Source organism: Canis lupus, chromosome 21 (genome assembly GCF_003254725.2).
Source record: "Canis lupus dingo isolate Sandy chromosome 21, ASM325472v2, whole genome shotgun sequence".
In the NCBI taxonomy this organism is placed as follows: domain Eukaryota; kingdom Metazoa; phylum Chordata; class Mammalia; order Carnivora; family Canidae; genus Canis; species Canis lupus.
This window is the reverse complement of record NC_064263.1, coordinates 6,346,391-6,358,858: the sequence shown is the minus strand read 5'-3', so window position 1 is coordinate 6,358,858 and position 12,468 is coordinate 6,346,391. Positions and strand designations below refer to the sequence as shown.

At 45.1% G+C, this 12,468-nt stretch overlaps 1 protein-coding gene and 1 long non-coding RNA gene across 12 annotated transcripts in view; one reads left to right on the top strand and one right to left on the bottom strand.

The window, feature by feature from the left end:
* Nucleotides 1-12,468, top strand: part of AMOTL1 (angiomotin like 1) — a 170,081-nt gene that overhangs the window by 104,099 nt on the left and 53,514 nt on the right. For all 11 annotated transcript variants that reach the window (XM_035703702.2, XM_049098818.1, XM_035703700.2 and 8 more), the window contains one exon: nt 3,331-4,261. In XM_035703702.2, coding sequence (XP_035559595.1) covers nt 3,331-4,261 — 931 coding nt within the window. The remainder of the gene's footprint in view (nt 1-3,330; nt 4,262-12,468) is intronic.
* LOC118351771 (uncharacterized) lies at nt 4,318-7,512 on the bottom strand. Its single transcript, XR_007404573.1, has 2 exons — nt 6,713-7,512; nt 4,318-6,455 (listed from the first exon to the last, which is right to left on the bottom strand). It is a non-coding gene; the product is annotated as an uncharacterized LOC118351771 (long non-coding RNA).

The following is a 12,468-nucleotide window of genomic DNA, read 5'->3' as shown; positions in this document are numbered from 1 at the left end:
AATATAGCAGATACAACTCTGCCATCCAGTTCTTGAATTCTAGAAGAGGAGGACAGATCATAAATGCCATGTGGACTGGAGACCAGAGGCAGGAGGTGTTATGAGGCTATTCAGGTCCTCTAGGCAAGTGGGAGGGAGAGCTGGGACCTGGGAAGTGGCTGAGGGCATGGAAGTTAGGGTTGCAGTGCTATTGCCAAGACACTAAAAATATCATTTAGTGTCACTTCTACTCATATTTTATTTTATTTATTTTTATTTTTTAAAAGATTTTATTTATTTAATCATGAGAGACACAGAAGGAGAGGCAGAAACACAGACAGAGGGAGAAATAGGCTCCCTGCAGGAGCCAGATGTGGGACTTGATCCCAGGACCCCAGGATCATGCCCTGAGTCAAAGACACATGCCCAACCACTGAGCCACCCAGGTGCCCCTTCTCATATTTTAATACCAAAAAGAGTAAGAGGGATGTAACCCTTCATAGCCTTTGCCAAAAAAAGATAGGCATAAACCTAATGACAAGTGTCTGTGTGTATGTACAATATACATATATGTATATATCTTGTAGGCATATCTGTTACTTTGTTTTTTTTCTCATTTCACTGTGGACTGAGAAAAACCAGCTTGGCAGTTGATCAAATGTGGGGAGAAAAGGAGACAAAGGATCAAAAGTCTGTCTGAAATTTCTATCTAGATGGCTCATATGATAAGGATGCCATGTACAGAAAATACAAAACAAACAAAACAAAAAGGCAGCCTTGGGATAGAAAGGTGGTTTGAGTGGGGAGATGGTGTGTTCTAGGTATGTATAGAAACACAGAGCCATTGTTGCTTGGAATTGTAGAACTGGGCTGCTTGGCTATGACCCAGTTCAGTTTCCTCAATTTATCCATGAAGAGATCGAGCTCAGAAAGATAGGTGATTTGCTCGAGGTCGTGCCAGTAGTAAGTGCTGGAATTTCTACTGTCCTCATGCTAATTTTCTCGATACACTACTTCCAGCATTGTTTTGAGATGGATAAGTCTTTTATTTCATGGCACTCTTGTAGGAATTCTTTGACTGGTTAACTGTTGGATCCCCCATTACCTACAGACACTGGCTTGTGTGCTAGGAAGGCCCAGATGAGTTGAAGTGATCCTTGCCTTTTAGAAATAGTCTTGTGTAAATAAATTGTTGCCATCTGCTGCCATAATTGCTCTAATATGATATGTACAAATGGAGTGGAGACTTAGGAGAAGGAGGGCTCCGGCCTGCTGGGCTGCAGCGGGACAGGCTATACTCAGAGGTAGCTGTGGAGCTTTCACTGAAAGCAGTCTAGGAATTTCCCAGAAAGATGAGCTGAGAGGCGTCTTTCTCAGCAAAGGGAGGAATGTGAGCAAAGGCCTAGAGGTGAGAGAACTGGCATGTCTGGGAGCTCTATGGTCTTAGGTATTGCTGGATTTAAGCGCTGAGGGGTTGCCAGGGAAAGGAGGTGGTGGTGATGGCCCGAAATGTTGCTGGACCAGGCAACGCAGTACCTGCTACATCTTAGGGTAGAATGCCCGTTTCATCTTGTAATTAATATGGAGGAATTTTGTGCAGAGGAGCGATGCGATTAGGTTTTCCTATTTGAATAATCTTTCAAGGTAATGTGGAAGATAGATTGAGGTCTAAGGGGTGGGTTTGGAGGTGGGAACGAGACTAGCAAAATAGAAAATAGATAAGGAGGCTGCTGGAATTGTCTGGGTATGAGACACCAAGAGCTTTGCAGTATTGTGGAATGAACATAGATTGTGTTGTAGAATGAGTCAGACCCTGGCACTGGCTTTTCTGCTCTTCCTACCTCTGCGACCCCTGTCATTTACCTTCTCTGAACCTTTCTCCTCTTCTGTGAGATAGAGGACATTGACATTTGTCTCATATGATTGTGCCTCATACGATTATACGTGGAATAAATGAAATCACGTAAGGAGAGAATTAACACAATACCTGATATGTCATGTGCATTTTTAAAATGGTGCTTGTCGTTCTGTTGTGGTTATCAATAGTAAACTTGGATATTGGGATGGGAATGAAGAGGGTTGGGAGAGGCGTTTAGGAGTAGCGTTGGCGGGCTGAAACGGGATGTTGGGAGTAAGGGAACAGAAGGAACTTTGGAAAACTGCCAGGTTTCTGGCTTGGCGAGGAGTAGATGAGGAAGGGATATGGGGTTTGGTGGGTGGATAAGTGTTGGGGGTGAGGAAGACATCGTGAGTGTGGTGAACCAGCAGGCCATCTGCTGGTGGTTGTAGATGTGGGTCACGAGTCAGTGATTGAAGACCGGTGGCTGGTGTGATGCCCCAGGAGGTTCCATTGATTGAGGGTGAGAGAGCTTTCAGGGCAGAGCTAGGGGAAACACCAGAACTTAAGGGGCAGATGGAGAAAAGAGAGAAAGAAAAGAAGTGCAGAGGGAGGTAGGAGCCCAAACAGGGTGGAGTGTGGGGGTGGGAGACTTGGATGCTAAATCAGGAGAGCATTTCAGGAAGTAGGTGATCAACATGCCAGATGCTTCAGAGGTGACTTGCGTCATACGGGAGATGGAAACTTCTTATTGGGCTTGGTTGCTAATCAGAGCTGTAGGGAGGGTGGTGAATGGGGCATTTGGAAAATGGAGACGGAGTATAGACTGCTTGCTGAGGACAGTCAGAAGAGAGGGGGAGAACAGACACACAGGGACAGTTAGAGGTACATGGGTAGGTTCACGGAAAGGGGATTCCTTTTTGTTTGATCTTGTTTTTCTGCTTCCTCTTTTTTTTTTTTTTTTTTTAAAGATGAGGAAGACTTGGCATGTTTATATGAAGAAGGGAAGGAGCTGGTGGGGAGTTTAAAGAAGGGAAGGGAGTCAAAGACACAGCAAGGTCCAGGAGGAAGCAGGAGGCGAGGGAATAGAGAGCAGTAGAGATGCTGTGAACGGGAGAAACACTTCCCTGAGAACCTACAGAGTAAACGGAGGTGGTGTGGTGTATTTAAGATGTTGTCTTTAAAGGCTCCCATAGTGGCCGCCCCGGTGGCTCTGCTGGCTAAGCGTCTGCCTTCGGCTCAGGTCATAATACCAGGGTTCTGGGATAGAGCCCCACATCAGGCTCCCTGCTCAGTTTGGAGAATGCTTCTCCATCTCCCTCAGCTCCTCCCCTCGCTTGTGCTCTCTTTCTCTCTTTTGCTAAATAAATAATCTTTAAAAAATATAAAAAGAATAAGCTACACTGCTTATTACAGCTACCCTGTAGCTACCCTGCTAATTACTGTTGGTGTAGGTCCAGACCTGCAGCCCTGTGGCGCAACCTGATAACCTCTTCCCTCTGTTTGCCTCCTAGTCGAGGACCCCGTGTGTCACTTCCAGCCCCCAAGCCTCCTGAGGACCTCAGAGGTGGAAATGAGAGGTTCCGAGGATGCAGCAGCTGGGACAGTGTTACAGCGGCTGATCCAGGAACAACTGCGGTATGGCACCCCAACCGAGAACATGAACCTGCTGGCCATTCAGCACCAGGCCACAGGGAGCGCCGGACCCGCCCACCCCGCAAACAGCTTTTCTTCCACGGAGAACCTCGCTCAAGAAGACCCACCAATGGTCTACCAGTCGGCACGCCAGGAGCCGCAGGGTCAGGAGCACCAGGTGGACAATACGGTGATGGAGAAGCAGGGGCGGTCTGCGCAGCCTCAGCAGAACAGTGAGGAGCTGCCCACTTATGAGGAGGCCAAGGCACAGTCCCAGTTCTTCCGGGGACAGCAGCAGCAGCAGCAGCAACAGCAACAGCCTGGGGCCGTTGGCCACGGTTACTACATGGCCGGGGGCAGCAGTCAGAAGGCCCGGACCGAGGGGAGGCCCACGGTGAACCGTGCCAACAGTGGACAGGCACACAAGGACGAGGCGCTGAAAGAACTCAAGCAGGGCCATGTCCGCTCCCTCAGTGAGAGGATCATGCAGCTGTCCCTGGAGAGGAATGGTGCCAAGCAACACCTCCCTGGCTCAGGGAATGGGAAGGGGTTCAAGGCAGGCGGGGGCCCCTCCCCAGCCCAGCCTGCAGGCAAAGTGCTGGACCCCCGGGGTCCTCCACCTGAGTACCCCTACAAGACCAAGCAGATCATGTCCCCCGTCAGCAAGACCCAGGAGCACGGACTCTTCTACAGTGACCAGCACCCTGGGATGCTCCACGAGATGGTCAAGCCTTACCCTGCTCCTCAGCCCGCGAGGACCGAAGTGGCCGTCCTGCGGTACCAACCACCCCCCGAGTATGGAGTAACCAGGTGATTATCTGTCAAGCCCACGGTTTTAACCTGGCTTTGCGAAATTCAGTGGTCATGTTCTTAGCACTTGTTTTCAAGGCACATAAGGTTTTTGCCATAGGGTGTTTTTTTTTTTTTTTACATGTGATATTTAATAAGCTACTTCGTGGCCCAGATACATAGAGTAAAAGAGAACAGAGATCAATTGAGGATTTTCTCCAAATGTAAGAGAAGGCAGTTGGGGATTTCTGAGTTGAGGGGAGGAGCCTCGGATGTTGGCAGTCCTTGGGAGCCCTGCCTAGTGGCCAGGCAAAGCAGCAATTTTCCTGGCTGGCTCTGTGGAGAGCGTCCAAACTCCTGGAGCATATTATTACCGTGGGGTTTTATGGAGCCTTTCTTCATTGTAGATTTGAAAGGAAAATGTAGTCTGCATGCTAGAAGAGAGAGGTTAAAGGGGCCATAGAAATCATATAGTCTCACCTCTGTACTGAACAGTTGAGACACTAAAGCGCGGAGAGACTCTACATTTCCACAGTCCATAACTTGGAGGCTGCTAGAGCTAAGGCTCGAGTGTCCTGACCCTCAAAATCTCTCCCCTCTGTTGCCTTAATCCTAATCCCTCTTCCGACGATGGGTGGGTTTAGCAACACTTACTGCGTGTCCACTCTGTGCAGTCTTGTACCAGGTTCAGAGATCAGTAAGGGCACCTGGGTGGCTCAGCCGTTGAGCATCTGCCTTTGGCTCAGGTCGTGATCCTGGGATCCTGGGATCAAGTCCCACACTGGGCTCCCTGCATGGAGCCTGCTTCTCCCTCTGCCTGTGTCTCTGCCTCTCTCTGTGTCTCTCATGAATAAATAAATAAATAAAATCTTAGGGAAAAAAAAAGAAGGCTTCTGCCCTCAAGGACCTTACGGCACTGTCCTGGGAGAACCAGCACCCAAGCCCATCACTGCTATGTAGTGGGCTCTTTGAGGACAGGACTCAGAGTCCTCAGAACCCGAGAGATAGTATGACTCACAACTGGAGGCACTGGGGACAACCCCACAGAGGAAGTGACATCCAAGTTGGGTCTCAAAGGACCAGGAAGAGCAGTGGGGAAGGTGTGCGAAGAGATGGGGTAGCAGGATGTGCTGTGCAGAGGGGATGCTGCTGGTTTGGTCTGGGATGTGCCATGGTACCACTGGCAGGTTAGGGTGCAGCCAGCAGTGGCAGAGATGGGCTAGAACGGGGAGCTGAGACCAGCCGGTGAGGGTCTTTGAGAGTCCTACTGTGGAGTTTGGAACTTAGCCATAGGCAATTGTGAAAGCCAGTGTTTTCAAGGAGAGTCTCTGTTGATGTTTATTAGGCTGACTTTGGTGGCAGTGAAGGATGAATCGGAGGAAACAGGACTGGAGGCCATGAAGACCTTCAGGGACAGTTTCAGTAGTCCAGCTAAGAATTGGTGAGGATGCCGTATGCTGGAGGCTGGAGGTCTAGGGGAGTGTCATCATATGCTGTGAGAGGCAGAGAAGGAGAATTGACGGGATTTAGTGACTGATTAAACACAGAAGTTGAAGAATAATACGGCAGTTGGAAATCAGGCTCTCAAGAGAGAAATTGGGTCTGAAGGTACATTTTGGGAGCTACCAGCATTGAGATGTTGCCGAGCTTCTTGGTGAGAGTGTGGAGCATGAGAAGGCAGGTAACTATGGCCTATTATTGGCTATGTCTTCATTCTCACAAAGGACCTTATTTGTCTGTTTCTAAATCAGATGAGATGAGTTTTCCCGGTGTGACCCCAGCCACTGTGCGCAGGGCATACCTTGGCTGTACATTTTTTGAAAAGGGAGTGATTGGGCCTTGGCAGAGAGGGAGAGAGAGAGAGAGAGAGAGAGAGAGTGTGTGTGTGTGTGTGTGTGTGTGTGTGCGCTGGCTGACCTGCCCTTTACTTCCCAGCTGCTGACACATTTCCCTGCATATGGGGCAGGGAATGCCAGCTTGGAAGCAGTAGAGCACCTTTTAGACCTCTGACAGGCTGCAAAACTCATTCTTCTAAAGGTGGCATAGTCTAACCCACTATAGGGGTCCACGGGGCTCTTGCTTCTTACCTTTTCTAGTTCATTAAGTCACAAGAGACATTTAAACTTCAAAATGATCAGGTTTGAAGAGGGACAAGAATGTCTTTCCATCTCTGGTATTGGTGCCACATTCACTCAAGACACTTGTTTACAGTCACCTATGATGTTTATCACAGAATCTTATCAGAGTAGGGTTTGTGGTATTTCACATCTTTTCCTGAACATTTGACTCAGCCTCTAGAGCTTGAGAGAAGGGGGGGACATCCCCAAAGGAAGTCTACTTTTTCTCTTTGGCTTTATAGCGATGCATTAAGTGGATCCTTTTGCTTTTTATCATCTGGCTATAGGTGTGATACGAGGTGGGAGACAGGGTAGGGCGGGGAGGGAAGCATCAGGAGGAGACCCACCCAGTTACCTGTGGAAAGTGTCCTTTGTCTCAGTTATGACGTCAAAAAGAAGAAGAAATGTATGAGGGATTGGAGCCGATTGCCAGGCTTGGCAGCTGGATTGACATGGCACATCAAAATGGTCCAGAAGACGTAACAGACGGGCCTTTGAGGCTTGGGCCCAGAGCTACAAGGGCCCTTTGTGAGCCTGGCCGTGGCTAGCCAGTGTGGCTCCAGCGGCACAGCTCGGGCTGACAGAGTCAACAAAGTTGTATCCACACCAGTCCTGCTTCAGACATGTCCAGTGTGGTCTGGACTCCAAGGGTTGGATCTGGAATTCAGCAATGTGTCATGTTCAAGTTTTCTTTGACCCAGGAGATGAGCAGGGCTCCTTTTAATTTCATGGATACATTTCCCTCTGCCTAAAGTGTTATCTGTTTGTCATTCATGGCGATGGTGTTGGAAGCTGCAGACTGTTGGATCAATACATCATAGACTCTTGGCCTCCAAGGAATGGCTGCTGAGTGAGATCTCACCTGAGTGAGATCATCACGGAGTCATCTCCTGGCCTTGTGATGCAAAAGTGGGCTCAGTATGTGGTGAATATTCAGTGGTTTCTCCAACCTTTAACATTGTTCAGATTTCGTTGCTTTTTGCACACAGATGGGAAGGTCCAAAAGATAAGACAGAGCATAGAGCTTATGGTATAAAGGGGAAGAACTTGGAGTTCTTGCCTTCCTTACTGACTCACTATAGCTTATTAATTCACCCGCCCTGACCTGCTAAGGATGGAGATGTGTGGTAGTTTATTGCAAAGCACTTTAGTCTCCTTAGGTGAGAAACCCCACGGAGAGGCTATCAGACAAAGCCTTGTTGACTTACACCACCTTGGCCCTTGTCATGGGGGAGATGGGGAGGCTGGTGGAGATGGGGAGACCAAGGCCCTGCCAATGTGGCCAGTGGGAACCTCCAGGGAACATGAGCCACCCCTGGATGAAGGCCCTGGTTTTGTTCCTGCTCCAGCTTCTTTTATCCTCAACCCGAAAGTGGTAATGGATAGAAAGGAGGGCAAGGTGAGAATTGTGGTTGTTGTACTGTCACTGTCCTTCCTATATGATATGGGGATCCATGATGTTTGTGGTAAGCTCTCAGGCTTTAGACGTAAGCATAGGGAGTTAGATTTATGAATTTTCCAGGAGCAGAGACAAGAGGGGTAACTGTTTATTAATATTTTATTCCTCTATGAATGTATTAATTTGATTTTTAATGTGTAAACAGATACTTTATAAAGGCATGGAAGGATGGTGTTTGACCCAGCCCTCTATATGGGACTGATAAAAACATCTTACAAGGTGATGTCAAGCAGGAGGTGGTGTAGACTGCCTTGCATGGAGAAACTTGTTCATTTCTCCCCTTGGGCCATGCATCTCCACCACCCTCCTTCCCAGCAGGGCAGGGGGAAATGTGTGGCGTAACTAATGTCCTAAATCACTCATCTTTTCTTTTCTCTTTTCTTTTTCTTTTTCTTTTCTTTTCTTTTCTTTTCTTTTTCTTTTTCTTTTTCTTTTTCTTTTTCTTTTTCTTTTTCTTTTTCTTTTCTTTCTTTTCTTTTCTTTCTTTTTTTGTTTTCTCTTTCTTTTCTAAGATTATTTATTTATTTATTTATTTATTTATTCATGAGAAACACAGAGAGAGGCAGAGATGTAGGGAGAGAGAGAGGCAGGCTCCCTGTGAAGAGCTCAATGTGGGACTCAATCCCGGAACCCCAGGATCACCACCTGAGCTAAAGGCAGATGCTCAACCACTGAGCCACCCAGGTGTCCTGATCATATTTTTCTTTAAAAATGCACTGTGTGTTTTTCCCCAGAGAAATCTCCAGGGTTGGTTTTCTTTAGGATAGATGACATTATCTGGGAACATGCCAAATGAGGGTACAGCGAAGAGGAAGGGAACGAAAGGGGATTCAGCCAAGGAGTGCATGTGACAAATTAAAGAGAGACAACAACTCTCTTCAAGAAACTCATATCGATCCAACTGTGCAACCAGAGTGCAGTTTAAAACATGAATGAGCCCAAAGATGTGTCTTGGAGAGCAGGGCTTACTTGGTGGGCTTCAGGTTTGGAATGCATCATATTACAAGAAAGAATGCCTAATGGGCCCATCTTCAAATTGGAAATGCCTGGAACAGGAAGAATTGTCAGAGTAAGCGTGTTTCCAAAGTGGTGATTTATACAGTTATGAAAATGAATTGCTGTGTAGGACAAAAGGTAAGCCAAACCCAAGGTTGTTGGATTAAAAACTGTGTGTTGCCCTTAACAAAAACGAGGCTATGGAGCTCTATTTAAATTACACCAGCTAAACATGTGTTTGGAATACCGGCATTAGAACTCAGGAGTTTCTACAGTTTTTAAGCTGGATCATGGCTGGGTGAGCCAAGTAAAATGCTGCTTATTCTGAGAAACAGCTCTGCAGTATGGGAATTTTAGAAGCCAGGATCAAATTCAGGTTACTGTCTCAGGAAACCTAACACAATTGCAGCTATAATGAATTAAATGAGTGACTTCTTCAAACAAGAGGCTTGTCTCTCTATTCATCCTGCATAGAAATAAATCTGATCTTAGTTTACACAAGATTTGAGTCTTCATTTGGACATTTATGAGTATTACTGGTGTCTACACAACCACTGCGGTCTGGGTGGGGATATGGGTTTGGGAGAAGATTTGAGGGGTTATGAGTTCTGACTCTTCCATTTTGTAGTAAATTGTGTAAGTTCTCTGAGTCCTTTCCTTATCTGCAACTTGTTACAGCTGATTGTTCCTAATACTGATTTTTCTTCCCGCAAAAAAAAAAAAAAAAAAAAAAAAAAGGAAGGAAAGTAGAAATTATTAGCAGTCCCATTATCTAGAGATAACCTGGGTTAGGTACTCTGTTCTTTGCGTTTCTTGGAGGGTCAGAAGATCAGAAGAGAATACTCTAAGTGGGAAAACTGTGGAAATAGGAGGTATTTTTGCTGAAGGACAGGTCTTAACCCTTGAACCTCTTCACCATGGGCTGAGAAGCCCTTTATTATTTCATCTTGTTCTTAAATTCTTTTATCTCATTTTGTTTACTTCCTCTGATTATCAAAATAGTAATGCAGATTTTTTTTTTTTTGGCTTGTCTTTAGTTTCTAATTTTCCACAATGTACATGTATCTAAGTAATCTTAGATAATGGATTTTTTAAAAAAGTAGCCAGATGTGTTCATTGTGGAAATCATATAAAGAAAAACAGGACAAGGAAGAAAAATCCACAATCCCATCACCTAGCATTAGCCACTCTGACTTTTTGTTGTATTTTCTTCTAGTCACTTTTCTGTGCATTGTGTTTCATGCGTACTAGGTGAAGTCCTTATATAGAGAGAGATACGGTTTTTTAAAAGTCCTTTCTTGGGACTCAGTGAAAACTTACTGAACCGAATTGCTAATGTCAATAAACTGAAAGAAGTTGTTTTGATTTTATATCTCTGTTAATAAGTTTGCTTTGGAAAATGTATTTAGCTGGTGCATTTTCTCTTTTGAAGTCCTTGATCACATCCTCTATTTACCCATTGATGTTTATTTTCCTGCCACATTTAAAATTTTTTTAATTGTTAATCACACAAGCCAAATATATCGAATGTTAGCATGATGGCCTAATTGTAGATGAACAGATAGTTTCATATGTTGAACATACTTGCTGATCACCCTTGACGCTTGAGGATATAGGGATACCAGAGAGGGAACAGATCACTGGTCTGTTTGTATGAATTGCTCTGATGGTTACAGAATTCTGGAATTATCTCCCAAGTGAGGCTTTTTGGTGTACGTGTAGTATGATCTACAGCAGTGCTGTCCAACAGAAGTATAGTTATGAGCCACATATGTACTTAAAAAGGTTCTAGCAGCCACATTTTTAAAGTCTTTGAAAAGAAAACAAGTGAAATTAATTTTAAAACATAGTTACTTAACCCTCTAAAATGTAATATAAAAATATGTTTCTAAAAACATGTTTTAGTTAGCTAATACCATTATTTCAACAGGTAATCAACATAAAAACTATTAATGAGGGCAGCCCCGGTGGCTCAACGGTTTAACGCCACCTTCAGCCCAGGGCGTGATCCTGGAGACTTGGGATCGAGTCCCACGTCAGGCTCCCTGCATGGAGCCTGCTGGTCCCTCTGCCTGTGTCTCTGCCCCCCCCCCCCCTCTCTCTCTCCTCTCTGTGTATTCTCATGAATAAATAAATAAAATCTTAAAAAAAACTATTAATGAGGTATTTTACATTTTTTGCACCAAGTATTCAGATTTTGATGTATATTCTGCACTTCCTGCACATTTTAGTTTGGACTAGCCACATTTCAGGTGTTCAGCAAATGTGGCTACTCTTTGGGACTGCACAGATCTCAAAGAAGGTAAGACTTTGTGTCCTAGAGAGAGGGCCCTGACATGTCCAGACATCACCTTGAAACTGCACTCTTATTCTGCATTGCATTGCAAGAAAGCTCTTCAAAAGTCAGAGATTCTGTGGTGCTGGAGTGTGGGATTCCTTATTGAGTTTGAGGATTAGGAACTGTGATTCTCATCACATGGTGTTTGAAGAGGAAGGAACACTCAGGGGTGGCACTTCTTGCCTTTCTCCTAACACCCATCAGCAGTGTGTGCTAACAACAGACTAACAAGTATCAAGAACTTCCCTAAAGATAGATACTATGTGGGATGCTTTATATTCCTTATCTCATTTAATTCTTGAAACAATCCTGTGAGGTAGATGTTATCATCATCACTTAAAGGTGAAGTTAAAAACTCGCCCATGAGTCCATGGTTAGAAAAAAGCAAAAGTGGAAAAAAGAGCCATCATACTAAGGAACAGGGCCCTCCTGTACTAACATGGGAGGTAGCCTTGGCATGATGGGTTCTAAACCACCTAGTTCAAAGCCTTTTTTTTTTTTCTTTGTAAAGACTGAGATCTCAGCTTTGTGAATCCTAAAGTTTGTATACTTTAAAAATGGGGTAGTATATGGCATGAGAGCAATGAATGCCCAAGTTTGTGAGAAATCATTGACACAGTTGATATAAAATGCTAATGTGGCACATTTATGTTCAGATGTCATGTAAATTCATATAAATTCATTCATTTATAAATGAGCTAGTGTATGAAGGCTTGTGGTGTGTACAGAGGAGCAAGTGGACTGTTGATTAGAGGTCACCACTGACCCTGTTTCCCCAATCCAAATAACATTGTTACTTCTGTCTTAAGCTTCATTTGTGACCCCAAATACATTAAGAAGGGCAATGATGAGGCATCTGGGTGGCTCAGTTGGTTAAACATCTGACTCTTGATTTTGGCTGAGGTCATGATGTCAGGGTCCTGGGATGAGCCCCACATTGGGCTCCCTGCTCAGCAGAGAGTCTGTTTCTCCCTCTGCCCCCTCCCCTTGCTCATGCTCCTGTGCACTCTCTCTCTCCCTCTCTTTCCCTCTCTCAAAGAAATAAATAAAACCTTTAAAAAAGAGGGACAGTGACATGGAGCTATGTTATTTTATTGGCAACATCATGATTTGAGATTCTAACTAGAACCAATGATCCAGAACCAACCTAAACCCCCTAGATCTCTTTTTTAATAATACAATGTTGACAGTTTAGCCATTGTTTGAAAGCACATCAAGCATAGGTGGTTTCCCAACTTGGTCTTGGGCTTAGGGGCCAAATCAACTGACACAAATGTATTGGGTACCAACCTAGTATAAGTCATAATTTTCTATCCTT